The sequence below is a fragment of the Cebus imitator genome, unplaced genomic scaffold (assembly GCF_001604975.1).
Source record: "Cebus imitator isolate Cc_AM_T3 unplaced genomic scaffold, Cebus_imitator-1.0 Scaffold762, whole genome shotgun sequence".
NCBI classification, from domain to species: domain Eukaryota; kingdom Metazoa; phylum Chordata; class Mammalia; order Primates; family Cebidae; genus Cebus; species Cebus imitator.
In genome coordinates this window covers 270,648-290,966 of record NW_016108077.1, presented here as the reverse complement: position 1 = coordinate 290,966, position 20,319 = coordinate 270,648, and the positions used below count along the sequence as shown (strand labels likewise).

At 58.6% G+C, this 20,319-nt stretch overlaps 1 protein-coding gene across 4 annotated transcripts in view; it reads right to left on the bottom strand.

Annotated features, from left to right (window-relative positions):
• Window positions 1–263: 263 nt before the first annotated feature.
• NTNG2 (netrin G2) overlaps window positions 264–20,319 on the bottom strand; it is an 84,608-nt gene continuing 64,552 nt past the window's right edge. For 2 of the 4 annotated variants that reach the window (XM_017519630.2, XM_017519629.2), the window contains 8 exons: window positions 17,868–18,040; window positions 14,447–14,470; window positions 13,312–13,458; window positions 9,518–9,586; window positions 7,721–7,822; window positions 5,317–5,484; window positions 3,491–3,625; window positions 1,725–2,731 (listed from right to left, as the gene is read on the bottom strand). In XM_017519630.2, the coding sequence (XP_017375119.1) occupies window positions 2,496–2,731; window positions 3,491–3,625; window positions 5,317–5,484; window positions 7,721–7,822; window positions 9,518–9,586; window positions 13,312–13,458; window positions 14,447–14,470; window positions 17,868–18,040 (1,054 nt within the window). In that variant the 3' untranslated portion in view covers window positions 1,725–2,495. Of the gene's footprint in view, window positions 933–1,724; window positions 2,732–3,490; window positions 3,626–5,316; window positions 5,485–7,720; window positions 7,823–9,517; window positions 9,587–13,311; window positions 13,459–14,446; window positions 14,471–17,867; window positions 18,041–20,319 lie in introns of those variants that run through there. The other 2 variants (XM_037735254.1, XM_037735255.1) reach the window with 2 other exon arrangements.

The following is a 20,319-nucleotide window of genomic DNA, read 5'->3' as shown; positions in this document are numbered from 1 at the left end:
AGTGTGCATGGAACAGAAAACCCAAATTCTAGTGTTTTAATAATATCAACGTTTATTTTTTTTCTCACACAGTAAGACATGCAGGTGGTGCAGTGGCTCATGCCTGTAATCCCAGCACTTTGGCAGGCCAAGCCCGGAGAATCACTTGAGCCTAGGAGTTTGAGATCAGCCTGGGCAACATAGTGAGACCCCAACTCTATAAAAATAAGTAGATAAATAAAAGCAATGCAGAGGTTGCAGCCAGGGCAAGTGTCCCAGGCTCTGCAACCTCCACCCCCCATCCCTGACAGCTCCACCCTCCACTGTCCTGAGGGCTACACTCTTATTCTCAGTGTCCACAGAGGGCTCCTTCTCCAACCTGCTGACTGAAAAGCAGGGGGAGGGATGAGAGAGAAAAACCAGAGCCACAAACTTGGGACAGCTGAGGCTTTGTGGGGCACGGAGGAAGGAATGGCTTTTAAGGAACTTTCTGGAAGCCCCACCCATTATTCCTGCTTACATCTCACTGCCCAGAGTTGTGTCCCCAGCCACTCCTATCCACAAGGAGGCCCAGAAAGGTGTTTTATCTGGGAGCTTTGGGTCCCAGGCAGTGGGATTCTGTGCATAAGGAAGAAGGTGAGCGTGGAGGCAAGCCAGCTGCGGAGACGCAGGGTCTGGCGGAAGGCACTTTCGGGTCAGCAGAGTGCTGGGGTGGGAGCTGAGAGAGGAGGCCAGGGGGCGCTGGCACGTGAGCTCAGGATGCTGTGAGTCCTAGGCAGTGTCCCGTTGTACCAGCCCCTACTTCTCTGTGTTGTAATCTCCTGCTGTCTCCAAGGCCAAGCTTCTTCCACTTGGTCTTAGCTTAGCTTCGGGGACTCGAGGGAAGAACCCAGGTCTAAACCTTGCAGCCGGGAAAGCACAGGTGCGGTGACAGAAGCCAGTGCCCGGGGCACCTGGAGGTGGAGCAGTAGGAGCAGTTAGCAACCAGGACAGGACCCCAGGACTGCTTCGAAATAAACACAGGCCAACAGGAGGCTGGACCGAGGGGGAAGTGTGGCCCCCAGGGCTGGTAGACCTGCTGGATCCTCAGAAGCAGAGGCCCCAGGAGAGGAGCCCTGAATCTGGGAGCTTCCTCTCGCCACTCCCAAACTGCCCCTGTCCCCTCCAGCACTCCTCCCTAATCTCGAGAAGGTAAGAAGGACATGGCTGCTGGCCTGCCTGGGATCTCTGCCCTGCCCGCCTCTGCCCACCTGGCCACCTGAAACTATGGAAGGAGGCAGTGGCGGAATTGTGGGTTCAGCTAAATCCAATCTTGACATTGGATTTGAGGCTCCGGCTGCAACAGATCCGAGATGACACATCTGTCGGGGGCGGCCACCCAGAGAGTATCAATCAGAGCATGGGATTCAATCTCTACCAGGATTCTCCCTGAGAATTTTCCTTGGATTTCTGTAGAAAAGGGCCCGTGCACTATGGATTTCTTTTTCGGGAAAGCAGGGAGACAACCCGTCAGTGTGGGGAAGCTCCTGGCAAGGACACTTGCAGCCTGGCCCCGGGGTGGGAGAGCTTTGCCAGCCAAGCCTGCGGGGCGGGTGGGCAGAACCCACCCCAGAGGGCCTTTCCACGGCAAGGCCCCGGGAAATGATGGCCCCAACAGGGAAATCGTTTCTTTAAGGCTCTCTTGTGGGTTCCTCTCTAAGCCCAAAACCTGCCCAGCGTCCCCAACACAGAAAGAAAACAGGCCCTGGAGGCAGCAGTGAGCAGACTCTTTACTCCTCGGATTCTACGCCATGGACCCCCGCGGTGACCAGCTTTCCCGCCCCGTCCCCCATACAGGGGACAGTGAATACAAACAAAACTAGTTCTCTACAAATCAAATTGTCCAGGTCTCCCACCCATTCCTTCTCTCCCCCTCCCCCAGACGGTGAGTTTCTTGGTCACCGGGCCTCTGGTGAGACCTGGGGTCTGGTGGGTTGCGGGAAAAATAAAGAAAAAATAGAAAACAGGATCAAGTCAGCGACTGGAATTGTAGGCAACTGGAGGTCGGGGTCCGCCGCTGCCCGTGAGCCCAGGACAGGCCACGGGGCGTCGGCCACAGTCCCGTGTGCGCCAGTATGGTGGGAGGCAGGGCGCGGTGTGGGGCGAGCAGCGTTTCTCCAGACCCACTGGCCCACCGCCAGCCAAAAAAAAAAAAAAAAAAAAAAAAAAAAAAAAAAAAAAAAAAAAAAAAAAAAAAAAAAAAAGAGAGAAATTAAAAAAAAGGAACGGGGCCGCAGATAATAAAAAAGAAAAACGAAACCAAATGGCAGGCGCGGGGGCCGGAGCCCCAAGGCGCCCCTGCTGCGTGGGGAGGGCAGTGCGGGCGGGAGCGCGGGCCGGGCGGGGGGCCCTGCTGAGTAGCACCTGGGAGCGGCTCTGGCCGCACGCTTCTCGCCGCCCGGCCTCGGACGCCGGCCCCGCCCCGGGACCCCAGAACCCCCAGCCCCCGGATGCAGGGCGCGTCCCCCGGGCGGAGCTCAGCGGCCCAGGCGGGCGGCCAGCCCCAGCAGCAGCAGGCAGCCGAGCAGGGTGGCGGGGCGCGGGGCGGCCCCGGGCGCGCGGTCGCAGTCCAGGCCGCCGTCGTCGTCCGCGGGGTCGCAGCGGGGCTGCTCGCAGCGCACGCCGGTGTAGCCGCGCGGGCAGGCGCAGCGCTGGTTCTGCAGGCAGGTGCCTCCGTTCTGGCACAGCAGCTGGTCGTCGTCGCACACGTTGGCTGCGGGCGGAGGGGGCGGTCAGCGCGGGGCGTGGCCGGGTCCCCCCTGCCCCACCTCCGAGCTCCTGCGAAGCGGGCTGTGCGAGCCCCCGGGGGCGCCGTCTGGACTGGGGGTGTAGGAGGCTCCGGGTGCACTGGGTGCGAAACGTCCCCGCTCGGAGGGTCACGGCGCCAGGGCGAGATCTGGCCCCGCCTGCCTCCCACAGCTGCCCCGCTCCCCCGCCCCACTGGCTTCAGTGCGGTTCTTCACACACGCCTGCAGTCTCCAGAGCTGTGCACGTGCTGTTCCGTTCCAGGCCCCTGGAGCGTCCCTCCACCCTCTGCCCGCGGCAAACGCCGACTCGGACAGCCTCCTTTCCTCCGTCCCCGCAAACCCTTTCCAGCCAACCCCAGCTCCGCCTTTCCCGTAGTTCCCACCTGGCACCACCTGTGCCCTTCGTCGCACCAGGCCCCGCCCCGAGCTCCTGGTCCCGCCCCTCAACCAGGGCCCCGCCCCAGGAACATCCTGTCCCCGCCCACATGCCCGCCCCATCCCGCTAGGCCCTGCCCGCCTCGGCTCCGCCCCATCACACCAGGCTCCGCCCACTTCACCGGCCCTGCCCCGTCCCACCAGCACCCGTCCACTTCCCCGGCCCTGCCCCGTCTCGCAAGGCCCCGCCCACCGGCCCTGCCCCGGCCTCACTAGGCTCCGCTCACTGCCTCAGTCCTGCCCCGCCCCGTTTCCGCAGGCCCCGCCCACCAGGGACCGCGCGCACTCACGGTAGCAGCCCTGGCGCCAGTAGTGCGTGGGGAGGCAGTCGTCGCACTTGGGGCCCACCGCGCCCTCGCGGCACTCGCAGAAGCCGGTCTCGTTGCACCGGTCGTGCACGGAGCCTATCTGGTTGCAGTTACACTCTGGACGGACACGGGCACGGGCGCGCGGTCAGGGCTACCTGTGGGCGCCGTCTGCTGGGACCCCCACTATCCCCGTCTCGCAGCCGGGTGTCCACACTCCCCAGGGGATGCTCCCCACACGGGGTCCAGGTGAGCCCGCGGCTGGACGGCGGGTGAGGACTCCCCGGGGTGTCCAGACCTGGAGAGAAGACTCTGGCTTCCTTCCCTGGGATCTAACACCTCCCAGCCCCACCTACCCCAGCCCTGACATTGGTATGGTCTGGGTCAGCCCCTTCCCTTCTCTGGGCAACTAGATGGGTCGCTGACCCTTCCCATCTCCAAAGAGCTATGACTCTGACAGATGGCAGGAGCTCAACAGAGGCCACTGGGCACGTCTGGGGCTGCTTTGTTGGGGGGAGGTGGCCTCCCTCCCTAGCTTCTTTCCAGGAGAGTGGAGGAACAGCCTATCCCTGCTCCTGGGCCGGGCAGGGGGCGGGGCCCAGTTAGTTCCCTTGGGGCTCTGCTCTGTGGGAGGAGGCGAATATCCTCTACCCAGAGAAACCTTGCAGCTCAGTGCTAGGTGGAGGCAGGGAGACCCAGAGCGAGGAGGAGGGTGCCAGGGTGGGGGCACCTCTAATTGGATCCAGAGGCCTTGTCCTGTCCCTGCAGCTTGCCTCCTGTGACGTCAGCGGCTTTGATCACTTAGAGTTGATGGAATTACCTGAAGGCTATCGCCGTAATTCAGACCGACAGCTCCAGCTTTGCCAGAGCCCTTTCTCTGCACAGCTAGAGCCTCCTTCTTCGTGGGGGATGGGCAATAGTGTCCCAAGGGACCTGGCTGGGCAGGGTTGGGGGACAGCCCCTGGGGTTGAGACCTGGTTTCTACCGACGACAGGGACAAGGGGTTCTGGGCAACCATTCCAGGCTGGTGGGTTTTGGTTGGCGGTCATGGCTTTGGTCTTTTGGGCTTGTGTGTCCCCTGACCAGACCCAGGCCCCGATGGACTTCCTTCTCTACCTCAAAGCCAGTCCTAGAGCAGAACTTGGAAGAAAGCAGACCGGGTGCCCACCGGGGGTGAAGAGCAGCTTTATAAGCTGGACCTGGGCTGGTAAATCATTTGAAGAAAAGCTTCAGCAACAAAAAAAGAGCTGAAAACCTTTGATCTGATCTGCCTCCCGATTTGATGAATGAGGAAACCAAGGCCCAGGGAGGGGAAGGGACTTGCCCAAATGCATGCAGCAAGGCCATCTTTTGGCCCTCACCTGGCATCCACCCCTCCACCCCCAGGAGGAGGGATAGGCTGCTCCTCTACCCTTCTGGAAAGGAGCTATTTAGGGGGACCACCCTCCCACACACACCAGCCCCACACAGGTGCTCTGTGGCCTCTGCTGAGTGCCTGCCACCTGCCAGAGTCATAGCTCTTTGGAGCCAGAAGGCTCAGTGTCCCCTCCAGGTGCCCAGAGAGGGAAAGGCCACTGGTAAGTTTTGCAACTCCAATTCTCCTACAGGAGAACCACAAGGGGAGGTTACTAATAGAGCAGCTTCTGGAGATTTCTGTCCCTAGAGACGCTCAGCTGGAGGGGCCCTGAAGTTAGAATTCGCACAGCCTCCCCAGGTGATTCTGATGCAGGGGGCCCCAGAGGCCACCTCACAGTGCAGTGCACCCTGCACGCGTTCCAGTGAGTTCCCTGTGGGTACCCGAGTCCTCTCACCAATGCAGACGTTCTCATCGTCCAGCTCCGCTGAGCCGTTGCGGTAGTAGCCCAGCCGGCAGTGCTGGCAGTGCTGACCTCGCGTGTTGTGCTTGCAGCTGACACAGGTCACCACATTCAGGAAGTCAATGTAGCTGCAGCGGTTGGAGTGGCCGTAGCATTCGCAGTCTGGACCGGCCAAGTGGGAGAAGTACCAATGGTCAGCGAGCATTCAGGGAAACTGAGGCACAGGGCAAGGGAGGACTCACCCATGGTCATGCAAGGAGGGAGGAAGGCATCTTTGGAAAAGGCCCAGGAAGGTGCCCTAGGCCTCCAACCCTTCTATTGGATTTGGGAAGAGACAGGCCTCCCTGCTTTGGACCTGGAGGAGAACCTGAATAGGCTGAGCCCAGGGATTCCCACGTGGCCCTGTGGACAGGGAACCAGGGAGGGCCAGTGGGCAGCACCTGCTAACGCTGACTGGGTGCCAGGGCCAAGTCCTCTCTGAAGGATGCCCGCATGCTGGGGTGATTAGAAAATGATTCATGCAAGGAAGGCAGGGTCATGCCACCTGGCCATGCACTGGGGGAGGGAGGCGCCTGGGTTCACGACGCTCACCATGGTGTCCTTGGGTAAATGAATGCATGCATGGACGCCGGACAAGATGCAATGGGCCAGGAACTCCTGCCCGTGCTGCTTTGGAAGATGGCTGGGAGGAAAATCCCCACCTACCGGACCCTTTCTTTTTTCTTTTTCTTTTTTTTTGAGGCGGAGTTTCGCTCTTGTTGCCCAGGCTGGAGTGCAATGGTGCGATCTTGGCTCACTGCAACCTCTGCCTCCTGGGTTCAAGCGATTCTCCTGCCTCAGCCTCCCGAGTAGCTGAGATTACAAACGCCTGTCATCCTGCCCAGTTAATTTTTTTTTTTTTTTTAATTAGAGATGGAGTTTCACCATATTGGCCAGGCTTGTCTTGAACTCCTGACCTCAGGGGATCACCTGCCTCGGCCTCCCAAAGTGCTGGGATTACAGGCGCGAGCCACTGCGCCTGGCCCAGACTCTTTCTTATTAGCCTGGACTTTCTGCAAGTTTGGTTGTTTTGCAGGATACTGAGTGAGTGCCACTTTAAAGCAGGGGCCCCGGGAACCTGCTTGCCTCCCGCTGGTCCTGGCCTGGCTTCTGACTCGCTGTTCCTGGAAGTACATGGTTGCATACCAAGGACCACCACCACTGTGTTCTGCTGCCTCCTGCACTCCGTCCCTACGTGGTTCTCAGGTTGACCCCCTCCCTAATCAGCTCCACTTCGAGGATCAGACAAGCATGTGACCGCCTGGGGCAAGGCTCTCAGGGATTAGAGGTGAACCCTATGATGTCGTGGAGGATTTGGTGAGGAAAGTCGCCTTCTCTACCCTAAGAATGTGGAGGGCAGCCCTTGGTGTTCCTACTAATGGACACAGTACTCACCCACTCCCCCACTCCCCCAGCAAGAAAGACAACGTGGCTGCCCCTGAACAAGGAAGGACACCAGCTACCCTCTTGAAACACCATCTGTGCATCTTTTGTTTTTTTTTTTTTTTGAGACAGAGTCTTGTTCTGTCGCCAGGCGCCAGGCTGGAGTGCAGTGGTGTGATCTCAGCTCACTGAAACCTCTGCCTCCTGGGTTCAAGCAATTCTCCTGCTTCAGCCTCCCAAGTAGCTGGGACTACAGGCGTGCGCCACCAAGCCCGGCTAATTTTTGTATTTTAATAGAGATGGGGTGTCACCATGTTGGCCAGGATGGTCTTGATCTCTTGACCTTGTGATCCGCCCGCCTTGGCCTCCCAAAGTGCTGGGATTACAGGCATGAGCCACCGCGCCTGGCCTCCATCTGTGCATCTCCAGAGAACCCAGCTTCCCTTTTGTGATGAGATAAGGAGGGACTGATGCAGGCCTCAGTGATCAAGGGCATGGGAGACCCTGGAGAAACAGCCTGTGCCCAGGAGAGATGGTGGCCATTCCCACCTGTGGGCCACTTGGACCTGCCCCCTTCACTTTGTCCCTCCAGAGACAAGGAGAAGGTTTAAGGCATCCTCTAAATGTCCCAAAGAGCAGCATCAGTGACCCGTGTGTCCCAGATTCTGCTTCAACCAAGATGAGCCCCTGGGTCACACCTCCCAGGGGAGCCAGAACAGGTTATTTCTGGCATCTGCTCTGCCTGCTATGTGGCCTGCCCACTGTGCCCAAGTTGGCTTCTGACTCATACCTGCTCCCAGCTCTCTTGGGGAGGGAGGCCTGTAGGGAAGAGAGACTCTCTTTAACCTTGGCCCAGCTACTCCGGGAGGATTTCCGAGCCAGGCATCGGTCCTCTGTCCTGCACCGCCTTTTTCCCATGGCTGTTGGAGAACAGGTGTCAGGGAGGGCTGATGGGGCCCTGGGTCGTTCCTCTTACCTTGGAATTCTTCAATAGGCATCACTTGAGGAGATTTGGGCTTGAGCTGGAAAAGTTTGGAGCCCTTGGCAGGGGCAGGGGCAGCAGCAGGGGTGCCCACAGCTTGGAGAGATGAGAAACAGGTTCTTCTGTCTGCCATGATCCTGCTGCCCAGGGAAGAGCCCAGCAAAGGCTTCCAAGGTGCCCTGGGCCAGCTCTAGGACAGGCAGCCATGCCTGCTCAGATGTGAGGCCGGGAGAGGCCTCTCTGGCCTCAAATCACAAAGCCCCTCTCCTCACAGGGCCCAGGGAGGTGGAGCCCCTTCCTGAAGGAAATTCAGCACACCCTTGAGCTCACAAATCAGCCTTGCCCTTGGTCCGTCTCTGAGACCATGGACACATCTGGGTGGATCAACCCCCCAAATGACTTCTGCAACCCCTGACATCCCCCATGCCGTGCTAAGGCCTTCTCGGAAGCTGAACGGTTTTCAGAAGGATCGACAGCTTTACGTTGCCTACATTTCTCTTGCTCTACCACCGCCTCTCCAAACTCCCTGGAGCATCAAACCCAGAGGCTAAACCTGGCATTTAAGGACTTTGGCATCTCCCTTCCTTTCTGAAACAATCTGCCTGTCCAGCCAAAGTGAGTCGCTTGCTGTCCCTGGAGTTCCGCTCCCAAGTGCTGTCAAGCCAGGAATGCCGACGGCACCTGCCTTCCCCCGCCCAGAATCCCAGCAGGGCCTCAGAGCCCTATCTGTGGGTGAGCAGGCCACTGTCCTGGGAGCGTCACTGCCTCAGCTTCCTTCTGGGGGGGTTTGGTGCCCTGATGAGTCCAGGGCAGGGAAGCGATGGCTCCCGCCAGCTCTGTCCCCATCGCTGGAGAGGACACCGCACCCAGGTCTTCCAAGTTCCTAGGAACCGAACCTCGGACACTCTCTAAATAGGCTTCCAGCGCCAGAGCTTCCTGCCAGTAGAGGGCACTCAAAGCCCTGCTCACAGCTCTAGAGCTGGGGCTGGAGGGAATTTGAACAGGTGAGCTGGAGAGAACAGCTCACCTGTTCCCTGGACCTCAGGCGGTAATTCCCCACCCAGGCTTGGTGAGCTGGGGCCAGGGACAACTTCCCTTCTGGAGACTCAGGCAGTCCCTCATTTCCTTGGTGTGTCTATGGCTGTCGGTGAGCCCCTGCGACTCCTCCCATGTACCAGAGGATGTCAGGGTCTTCCAGGATCCTGCCCTCCCTCCTTTAACCCACACATTTTCCACTTTGTCAGGTTCCCTGCCATCCTACCGCCAAGCTTTGCCCTGGCTGGTCCTGCGGCCTGGAATGTGCCACCTACTCCCTTCACCCGCCACAGTCCACCCTCTGAGGTCTCACGGCCCTAGCTCCTGCAGGAAGCCCCCTCTCACTCTCCCTGGGTTCCAGCAACTGCCCAGGTGTCCTGTGAGCAAGGGCGGCTGGAGAGAGGCTTCCTGTCATGAGAGGCAGCGCCTCCACTTGACTCTGAAGCCCTCGGAGGGAGGGCAGGTGAAGGGCTTGGCATGGGGGTGCCCCATGGAAACTCTCTAAGCAGGTGAGGTTCGGGGGCAGAGCTGGTAGGCGTCCAAGGTCACTCCCCCACCGCTGTGCCTCAGAGCTCCCCAGGCATCCACATTCTACACTCGTGCCCTCGGTTGGTTCCCGTGGGCACAGGTGTAGAACACGTGACCCCAGGTCCCCACCACGCACACCTGCTACTTCCACTACAGAGGGAGGGACCTATGAGTCTAAGAAGGCGCTTCCCCGGGGTCTCGGGCCTGTACAGGCCTTGCCCCCCATACCTTCTGCACGGATGACCACCTGGGACCACCTGCCTGAGAGAGGGGCAGCCGTAGATGGCCTGGTCCACTCTTGGGGGGAAGAACAGAAGACACCAAGTTATGCGAGGGGGTGGAGCTGGACACATACTGAGGCATCACAGCCCCTGCCCCACACGCCCCTTAGAGGCAGCAACACTATAAGGAGTGGCTGTGCCTACACTGGCCAAAACAACTGGGTCCAAATCTACCGCAGAGGCAGCATCTACACTATTGCAGCCTGTGGGGGGCCACGCAGATGCAAAGCCAGCTAGATGGGAGGTGGCCCCATACCTGAGAATCTGCTTACTCTTCAGCGAGACCCTTCTACACTCCCTGCCTGGTCCCCGTTCCGGCTGAGGGACAGAGCTGGGCCAGGCCCCGTCTCTGGGCCCAGACCTCTCTGAGCTGGTGTCTCTGGCTAATGGCTGCAAAGTGGGACATGTGTTCTGGCTGAGATCTTAGATGTGTCCAGAAGTGTCCCAGGCCTCCTGTCCAGCCCCAGTCCTGGGATGGGAGCCTCCCCCAGCGTCCGACCTGCCTCCCTGGTCACTGCCTGTTCACCCAGCATGAGTCAACCCCCAAATGCCACAGTGCTCAGCCCCTAGGCTCACGGGACACAGCCAGGAAGGCAGGCAGGGCTGGCAAAGAACTGCCCTGTGCCCAGATTTCAAAGGCCAAACCCAGAGGGACGGGGGAGGGCTGCCGTCTTTGGCTTCTTGAGGGGATTATACACAATGGTGGCTGTGGGAAAAGAAAAGGAAAAGCTACCAGCTAACAAGTGTGGAAGCCTTTCCAGATGGGAGCGGGGAGCCTTTGGACCCCAATTAACTTTAGTATGATGTTCAGTGGGAAGATGAGGCCGCCAAACCCAAATTGGCAAGGGCTTAATTAGAGCCACGAGAAAACCAGCCCTGAAGGCATTTGCTTCCCAGCCATCTCCCTCCACCCTGCGTGGCCCAGCCCAGGGAAGGATTAGTGTCTCCAGTGGCTTTTTCCGCCTCCAGTGCTGTCCTCCAGACAGCTTAAAATCGGCAGGCGGGATAAATATCTGGGCCAGGAGTCCGAGGGCCCAGCAGGACTCTGGTCAAAGAGCCCGAAGCACCTGTTGGGAGGCACCCGGGGGGATTCAGGATCTTTCAGGGACTGTGGTCTGGGAGGGGGGAGAGTCCTGGCTGGGCTGCCCAGAGACACACTCAGGTGTGCGGGAAGCAAGTTCTTACCACGGGCTGTGCAGTGTGCCAAGGCCCCATGGAAGCCTGGCCTGCTCCTTCAGAGCTGGGAAGCCCTGCAAGCCAGGCCTTAAAGACAGCACAACCTCAGCTGGGCGCGGTGGCTCACGCCTATAATCCCAGCACTTTGGGAGGCAGAGACGGGTGGATCACCTGAGGTCAGGAGTTCGAGGCCAGCCTGGCCAACATGATGAAACCCTGTCTCTACTAAAAATACAAAAAAAAAAAAAAATGAGCTGGGCTTGGTGGACACCTATACTAGGTGGACACCTATAGTCCCAGCTACTCAGGAGGCTGAGGCAGGAGAATCACTTGAACCCAGGAGGCAGAGGTTGCAGTGCACCAGGATTGCACTCCAGCCTGGGCGACAAAGCGAGACTCTGTCTCAAAAAAAAAAAAAAAAAAAAGGCAGCACTACCTCACGGATCCTGGAGGCCTCAGGGCAATAGCTGCGGGTGGCTGAGTTGCCATGCCCTGAGTTCAAATCCTGCCCGTGCCTCTCCATAATTCTGGGGCCCTGGGAAACTGCCTCTTTCTTTTTTCTTCTGAAACAGCTTGATTGAGGTGTAATTACATATCATAAAATCCAGCTGCTGCTACCTAAGCCTCAATCCCCTCACCTGTGGGACTAGGAAAATAACAGCCTCCATCTCACAGAGCTGTGAGCCCAGAATATGATGATCCAATGATCCGAGCACAGCCTTTAGCCCAGGAGAACTCACCCTCAGCAACTGCAATGATCATCTTTATTAATGGGGGCTCCGGGCAGGAGATTCAGCTGCTGAAGAGGAAGGAGGAGCCCCTAGACGTGGGCTGGGGAGGCCACTGGCTCCACTTTGGAGCCACCTCCTCCCCTAATGTCCCACTTCTTGACACAGGGCTGAGGGTGCAGAGCAGCACTGCCTCACCAGGAGGGAGGGTGTGCCTCCTGCTCACTGAGGGGGATGCTCACCTCCCCCACATTCACCACTCCAGCCTGTGACTTTTCCTCTTAAATTCCCAACTTTGCACAATCTGCCCAGCCTCCCACAGCTGCCCTGGCACCAACTCAGACGCAGCTCTGCACATGGATTCAAGGTTCCTGTGTGTGTGTGTGTGTGTTCGTGCATGCATTTGTGTACGTGTGCATGTGCACAAATGTGACATGGAGAGTACCTGACCTCCCAGCCGGACAGACCACTGTTTGGGGACAGGCACAGCACCCGCCATCACTGTTTTTGCTTCTGTCTGCCCACCACAGGCTCGGCAACAAAGCACAGGTCCCTGTGTCTGGGCCAACCTGTGACTGAAGTCCAGAATTCTCAGAGTGACCCATGTCCTCCACCCAAGGAGGACTCCTGGGCCAGGAGGCTTCCCCGAAATCCTCCAGTCTTCTGACCAGCCCCTGCCTCCTGTAAATGCCTCCCACAGTAGGAAGAGGGGACCGGCCCTCGATGGCCTAGGAAGGAGGAGGACTTTCTCTCGGCATTTGCCCCCACTGGGGAGCCTGAGTGCCCACCTCGCAATAGGCGGGGGCAGGAGCTGACGGAGGGACTCTGTTCTTTAGAAATGCCGCCCCTCCAGGGGGAAGGAGCAGTGGGGCAGTTCCCCTGGGATCAGAGAGAGAGAGGGCCAGGGCACTGCCAAAGGGGTCAGAAGTCCCTACCAGGTCCTCCCTGCAGGGTGGTGGCGGACAGGGTAGGGCAGGCACCCCTCCCTGGCTGGGACCGGGAAGAATATCCCTTGGTCACCGTCTTCCTGGTGGCCTCTGGGAAGAATAAATCCTTTAGGCCCCTGGCACTTGCAGTGCACAGAGTCCAGGGACACGCCCCAGGTGAGTCCAGGGGAGGGCAGAGGCCCACCCCAGTACCCCCAGCCTTGAATACATGCGAATCCCTCCTCTGGAGGGGAGTGAGAATCAGGTTTTCATGCTTGTCTGTGGCAGAAACCCGAGTTGGTGGAATGTCTGCCCCTGGCCTGGCCTTGGACCAGACACGCAGCCCCTGGTGTCCAAACCCGGCTCCAGAGGCACCCTCTGCCCTGCTGATCAGAGACCTTTGCTCTCTGGGCTAACCCTGCTCTGTCCATCCCACGGTGGGCTGCTGAGGGGCTGGGGTCAGAGAGGCCCTGGGCGCCAGGTGGGGGCAGGATGGGGGCGGGGCTCCAGGACCACGGAGGCAGAAGCCCTGTTGGGAGACAAGGCCGGTCTTTGACTGCATGTCAGGATGGCCTCGCTGCCCCCAGCACCTTTCTTTCCAGTTTCCCCAGCCGTCTGGCCACACTGGTCTGGGAGCCCTTCCAAGCAATGGCTTGGAGGGGCAGGAGGAAGACGATTTCGGAAGCCGAACTGACCCTTGAGTCCCCTGGCTGGGCTCAGGAACGGGTTGACCCAGGCAACCTAGAAGCCCCTTTGGCCTGTGGCCTCCCAGCTCTAGGGCTCTAGTGTCTCTAAGAGCCAAGCCCCTGCTCTCTCCCCAGGGCTGCCGACCCTCCCACCCCGAGAGAGGGTGACTCAGGCTAGAAGCGGGAGAGGTGAGACGGCAGGGGTCACTGGACCCTGGCACCCACCTGTGGGCTGTGGGGTGCTGGGAGCTGTAGGGGCCCAGGCAGTTGACGTAGAGAGGACAGGGGTGGTGGGGGCCCCTGTCACTGCCGTGGTGGCTGCGGTGGCCACAGGGCCTTTGGGGTTGGGGTCTTTCCGGGACCTGCTGATGCCTGGTGAGAGATGGGAAAAGGAGGACAGGCTGGGGGGGTTGCCGGGGTGGGGACACCACAGAGAAGCAACTTACCTCGGCCGTGCAGACCAGCATTCCCGCAGGGTCCAGCATCTTTCTGTCGCCCTCTGGGCACTGGCTTCCCAGCCAGGGGCTCTCTGGGTCCGGGAAGGACAACTTGGATGGGATGTGGGGCCCCACAGAGCCCTGGTGGAGGGTGACGGCGCACCCCAGAGGCATTGCTGAGATTTGGGATCTGCTACTGGCTGGCTCTTGACATTGACCAGCCCTTTCCTGCTGCCTCTCAGAGCAGATGGCCACCTCCCAGGGGGAGGGGTTTGCAAGGCTGAAATGGGAGGCTGTGCCTGGCACCCTGTGAGCATTTGGGGACAGCCTGTGGGCACCATGTCACCCTTGCCCTCCTGGAGAATTCTCAGGACTCCAATCTTCTGCAGGTGCCCCTCCCTGGACTGACTCTCCTGGGACTTGAGCTGACCTGGACAAGCAGAGCCCTGGGCCAAGCTGGCTGGAGAGGCTGCCAGGGGTAGGCTGCCTCCACGGTCAGACTGGAGGGCGGAATCTGCCCCGGTCGGGGAAGTTCACCCAACTCTTGCCTGGCAGGAGAGACTCCTCTCCCAGATCTGGGTGGGAGAAGAGGCCCCGGTGGCAGGAGGAACGGGGAGTCCACCCAGGGGTCAAGGGACCTGCAAAAGGTCCTGTCCTGTTTTCCAAAGCAGCACTGATGGAGCTCCTGAGAGAGCCTGGGATATGGGGCCGCAGGCCACGGCCAAATGACATATGACACATGACATATGATGTGGAGGGGCGAGAGGTGGAGAAGCAGATGGGGCGTAATTAGAGGAGAGAGCGAATAGGTCCAAGTCCCAGAGGGGACACCGAAGCCCCTTTTTTCTCTCCTGCTTTTTCCAAGACATGCAAAGAGGCTGGTGCAGTGGGGCCCCGGCCGCCCTCCGCAGGTGTGTACTTACTGCCAAAGGAACCTGCAGCGGAACCTGCGGGAGAGAGAGGGGTGTGAGCTGACTGCCTGCAAGGGAGGGGCCTGGCTGTGTCCCCCCAGCAGAGGGGTCAGCAGGGCAGGAGAAACACTTGAGGGTCTCCCTCTCGCAAGAGCACCTGCTCCACTACACGGCTGCTAGCAATGGTGGTGACCTGCAGGGTGTGGACAGGGGTGGATTATCCCGTTTCGTCCTCACTGCAGCCCTGGGACAGAGGAACCACTATTGGCCCATTCTGCAGAGGGAGATACTGAGTCTCAAAGCCATGACTTATCCTTGGGGACATGCTGATGGGTGCCAAACCCTCCACAGGGAGCTGCCCACACACTCCTCTTACTTTAGACTTTTGGACCCACTGGGGAGTGCATGCAGGGTTCCGGTCCAGCCAAGGCAACGTGGCTGGAAAAGCAGCCGAGAAACCCTGGGAGCCACTGCCAGGGTTCGAGTGCGTCCCACGTCCTGGGCACGGCATCAACATCCCCTACATGAACCGCACCATCCTCGCAAAAAACCAATGATGGAGTTTCCTTCCCGATTCCGCAGCTGAGGACACACGGCTGGGGAGAAATAAGCTGGGAGTGGGCGAGGCCTGACAAACCTGGCAGGTCTCTGTGTGTCCAGGGGATGCAGGAGGCCGACGATCCTGGTGTGACCAGGGCGAAAGCCCAGGGTGAGATGCGTCACAGTTGCAAAAGGAAGGAGTTGGTGCCACAGCTTTCCCCACGGAGTTCCCGAGAAAGGGATGTGTGGCACCTGGGTTTCTCCTGGGGAAGCCAAGGCCACGGCCAGCAGGACGGCCCGGGAGGCCTGAGAGGAGGAGCCCATCCTCACCCACTCCTTCCACCACCTCCAGGTCTGCTAGACCCTCAGGACACGTCGGAATGCAGCCACAGTGAGCAAGGGCCCGGACGGGGTGGTGGCCAAGTGAGGCCCCCTGGGGACAGGTGGGACATAGGCAGAGCACAGGGAGATCCTGGGTCCTCTAAGTTGAGCCCTGGAGGCAAGGAGCTGGCCAGGTGAGGGCAGAGGGGTGAGGAGGTGGGAAGACACTGGGAGAGTGAGGGCTACTGCAGGGCTGAGGGGGGCTTTGGGAGAGAGGGCGGGGGGATGGAGGGAAGTTGGAAGAATGTAGCGGGGAGGAGGGTCACCAGTCAAGGTGACCCCCAGACTTGCAGCTTGGCCCGTGGGGGTCCGTGCCACTTACTGAGGAGGGGTCATGATGGGGACAGGTGAGAGCAAAATCAGCCTCTGTCTCCTTGGGCTGTTTCCTGCTGGAGCCCCAGGGAAGGCAGGAGGCTCGGGTGCTGAGGACAGCAGCGCCTCCAGCCTCACCGCTACCCTTGCAAACGCCAGAAGAAATCCCTCCTTCCTGGGACTTGGGGGACTCCCAGGGAAGCAGGAGGTGGGGCCAACTCTGGGAGTCTCCCCTAAATAAGGAAGCTCCAGCTGCCCAGCCCCTACAGGCCTGTCTGTCCATCGCTGGCTAGACCAGGGGTGGTGACTGGGGGTGAGGGTGGGGACAGTGGGTCCTCCTAGGTGTGGCCAGCAGGTAAGAGCCTCAGGCCCATCGATGGGCAGATGGGAGGCCTTGCAGAACCCCCAGGTGCAGGGGGCAAGTAGAAGATAAAAGCCAGACATGGCCAGACGCGGCGGCTCATGCCTGTAATCCCAGCACTTTGGGAGGCCAAGGCAGGAGGGTCACTAGAGCTCAGGAGTTCGAGACCAGCCTGGGCAACATGGCAAAACCCTGTCCCTACAAAACCACATAAATTAGCTGGGCATGGTGGTCCCAGCTAGTTGGGAGGCTGAAGTGGGAGGATCGCTTAAGTCTGGGAGGTTGAGGCTGCGGTGAGCAGTGACTGCGCCACTGACTGCAGCCTGGGCGACAGAGTGAGAGACCTGTCTCTAAAAAAAAATAAAAATAAAGAGGGCGTGATGATGGAGAGAATGGAGGCAGGGAGGAGAGAAGGGAGAGAGGCCCTCAGGACAGACAAAGGAGAGGCAGATTTGTGAGTCAGGGAGAGAGTGACAGCCACTAAAGAGAGGCCTCGGGAAAGGCTCTGGACAAATAACTGGGGATAGGAAGCTGGGTGGAGGCAGTGGCTGGAGTGGGCTGCCAGCCCCTGGGGCGCTCTTTGTGCCTTTGAAGACCTGAGAGTGCTGTTTGGTGCCTGCCAAATCACCCCTTCAAAGGCCTGTCTGACTGCCTGCGGCAGCACATGTGTGACAGGCCTGTCATGGCCTCTGCATGTGGCTTTCAGCTTTGATCAGCCTAAAGTCTCGTAAATCTTTCACCCGTCCAGGGAGGATGCCCAGATGGGGTGCAGGAGCCCACTGCCCCGGCCTGGTGTGGGGGTCAGATCCAGGAGCTGCTCTGAGCCCTGGTGTTTGCACGGAACTCACTGTGAGACCCGGGAAGGCCCCGGGAGTCACTGGGCCTCGGTCTGCTCATCTGGAGAATGGGCCGTAATAAGGACACCACCCTGCGGGGCTATGTGAGGGCGAAGCAAGACGAAGCAGAAAGAGCCTGGGATGGCTCCCCTGGCACGGCCGAGTGAGGACAGGACAGGGGTGGCAGAGAGCGTGTGTGGGGCACTGTGGAGCTGCCCCCACACGCCTCTTATTTTAGGCTTTTGGCCCCACTGGAGAGAGGACAAGAACACTTGTATGCAGGGTTCCTGTCTGACAAAGGCAGCATGGCTGGAAAACCGGCCGAGAAAAGCCCTGGGAGCGGCCGCCAGAGGTCGAGCCGCCGCCAGGAGTTGAGGACACAGCTGTAAAACAGGCGAATAGGAGCCCAGCTCCCAGGGCTGCTCTGAGGACGGCGGGGAGTGCTGAACACGCGACACTTGGCCTTTGTGGCTCGCTCCAAACACCCCAGAGATGCTCATGATCAGGGATGCTGCTGCTGATCCCCTACCTGAAGTGGGGTTCCCACCCCCATCACTTCCTGCCATCCCAAGGGGGTCCCCGGCCAGCCTTCAGGGGGTAAGAAGGGGAAGCGTTGCAGAAATGCCGCTGAGCAGCTCGTCTGGGGTTTCCCTGTGGATCGGGGCTGGAAGGGCAGCTTAGCGTTCTACAGGATGCAGGTGTTCTAGAGGGACTTGTTAACAAACCTGGCGCGTGGGAGCTGCAGAACAAGGGGGTGTGTGTGTGTGTGTGGGCGTGCATGCCTGTGTGTTTCTGTGCATGCACGTGTTTGTACATTTATATGTGTCCATGCCCGTGCATGCAGCTCGTATCTTCCTATGTGCACATTTGCATGCATGTGCCCTCGTATGTGCCTGTGTGCCGGTATGTGTGTGTGTGTATGTGTATGATCCACAGCTCCTGGGATGGATGGGCGGGAGAGACTGCAGCCATGCGGGCTCATGGCCCGGGGCGTGGCACGTACAGGCGTTGGGAGAGCCGTGGGGCAGCGGCAGGTAGGAGCCGGCCCGCCAGGACCGCGTGCGGAAGTTCTTCTTGCACTTGCCGCAGTCAGGGCCGGTGGTGTTGTGCTCGCACTCACACTGCAGGCTGCCCTCCCGGATGGAGCACAGGTTGGCGTGCAGGTTGCACTTGCACCTGGGGAGACACCGAGAGGGCAGAGATGTCAGAGAGCTCACGGGCAGCCTGGCCTGGACTTTGGGGAAAGGGGTGCCTCCCAGGAGGCGTTGGGCTGCCCAGGAAGAAACCCTGGAGGCCGCCAGCCCAAGCTTCGGGGCAGAAACTCCTTGATTGCCCTCCTGCAGAGAGATCAACGTTGTGTGTTCCAAAGGCTGCCCCTACACTCACTGTGTGGCTCTCCTCTCCACTCTGATGCTGGGTTCAATGATTCCCCACATCTCAGTTGGGGACAGTGATGATACTCCCTTGTCCTAGATGCTAGATTCTTAGTAACGCAGCTTCAGAACACCCTAGGACCGCACCCCTCACCCAACTTTTTTTTTGAGATGCAGTCTCACACTGTCATCTGGGCTGAAGTGCAATGGCCTGACCATGGCTTATTGCAACCTCCACCCCCGCTTCCCCCTTCCCCGTTGAAGTGATTCTCCTGCCTCAGCCTCCTGAGTAGCTGGGATTACAGGCATGGCTAATTCTTTTGTAGTTTTAGTAGAGATGGGGTTTCTCCACCTTGGCCAGGCTGGTCTTGAACTCCTGAACTCGTGATCTGCTGCCTCGGCCTCCCGAGTGCTGAGAATGCTGAGATTACAGGCGTGAGCCACACTCCTGGCTTGATCACCCTAGCTCTTGGCTGAGGTGGGTTGATGGGTGGCAGGGGCTTCTGCCAGCCCCTGGTGTAGATGGGGACCCGGCCATGGGCTGCATCTCATTGTGTAGACAGGCACCTGGCTTTGGCCTGGACCTCTGCTGTCAGCTTGTGGCCCATGGCCACGCCCTTGAGGGTGACAGAACCCCGAACTCCCACGCCCTGTCAGTTCATACACACATGTGTTATTCATCCATTCATTCAAACATTTAGAAGCGACTCATTATTCTGAAAACTGGTAAATAAAGGGAAAGAATCAAGCATTTATCCTGCCTGTCCTATATAAACTGTACCTCGGGGTAACTGACAGTTGATGAGGGGAAGTTTCTTTTTATAGAAGCATTTCAGGAGAGAATTAGCAATCCCTAATGAATGAATGGCTCCAGGCACAGAGCCGCACCAGCCCCAGACTTCCCAAGAGAGGCCAGCAGAGAGTGAGCTTCTCTAGAAGAGAAGAGAAGCTCCCACGCGGAGCTGTCTCACCAAAGCAATTGAACCTGAATCAGATCAAGTCTCTAGATCCAGCTGTGAGCACCCGGGAAAGACGGAGGACAGAGCATCACACTGGCTGACACCAGGGGGCGACGTCTGCAAGATCCAGACTGGAGGATACTCTGGCAGTAATGACCCAGTTTTTTCAACTGATGAGGAATTGCATGGGAGAAAAAATTGATATGGAAAAAGGATGGACCTAGAGCAAGAGCAGCCTCAAAAACATACCAGTTAATGGCAGAAGCGAAGCTCCTCTGGCCCTTGGTTCAAACAACCTGTAAAATCAAACACGCAAACAAATGGAATGTATATTTATGAGATAACTGGAAATTTGGACATTGCCTATATTAGATGATATTAAATTAGTGTTTACTAGGTGTGATGATGATAGTGTGGCTATGTTTTTTAAAGTCCTTATCTTTTAGAGGATCACACAGGCCAGGCATGGTGATGCACACCTGTAATCCCAGCACTTTAGGAGGCTGAGGCAGGAGGACTGAGCCCAGGAATTTGAGGTCAGCCTGGGTAACATAGTGAGATCCCATTTCTACAAAAAATTAAAAAAATAGCCAGTGTGGTGGCGCATGCCTGCAGTCCTAGCTTCTCAAGAGGCTAGGGCGGGGGGGATCCCTTGAGCCTAGGAGTTTGAGGCTGCAGCGAGCCATGTTTGCACCACTACACTGTAGCCTGGGGAACAGAGCAAGACTGTTTCAAAAAAGAAAAGAAAAGAAAAAAAAAAGGGCCAGGTGTGGTGGCTCAGGGCTGTAATCCCAGCACTTTGGGAGACCAAAGCAGGTGGATCACCTGAGGTCAGGAGTTCGAGACTAGCCTGGCCAACAGGTCAAAACCCCATCTCTACTAAAAATACAAAATTAGCCAGGTGTGGTGATGCATTCGGTAACCCCAGCTACTGAGAGGCCGAGGCAGAAGAATTGCTTGAACCTGGTAGGCGGAGGTTGCAGTGAGCCATTGCACCACTACACTCCAGCTCGGGAAACAGAGCAAGACTCCATTTCAAAAGAGAGAGAGAGAGACAGAGAGATACACACAGAAATATTTACAGATAAAATTTTCTGATGGGCAGAGGTACAGATGAAACAAG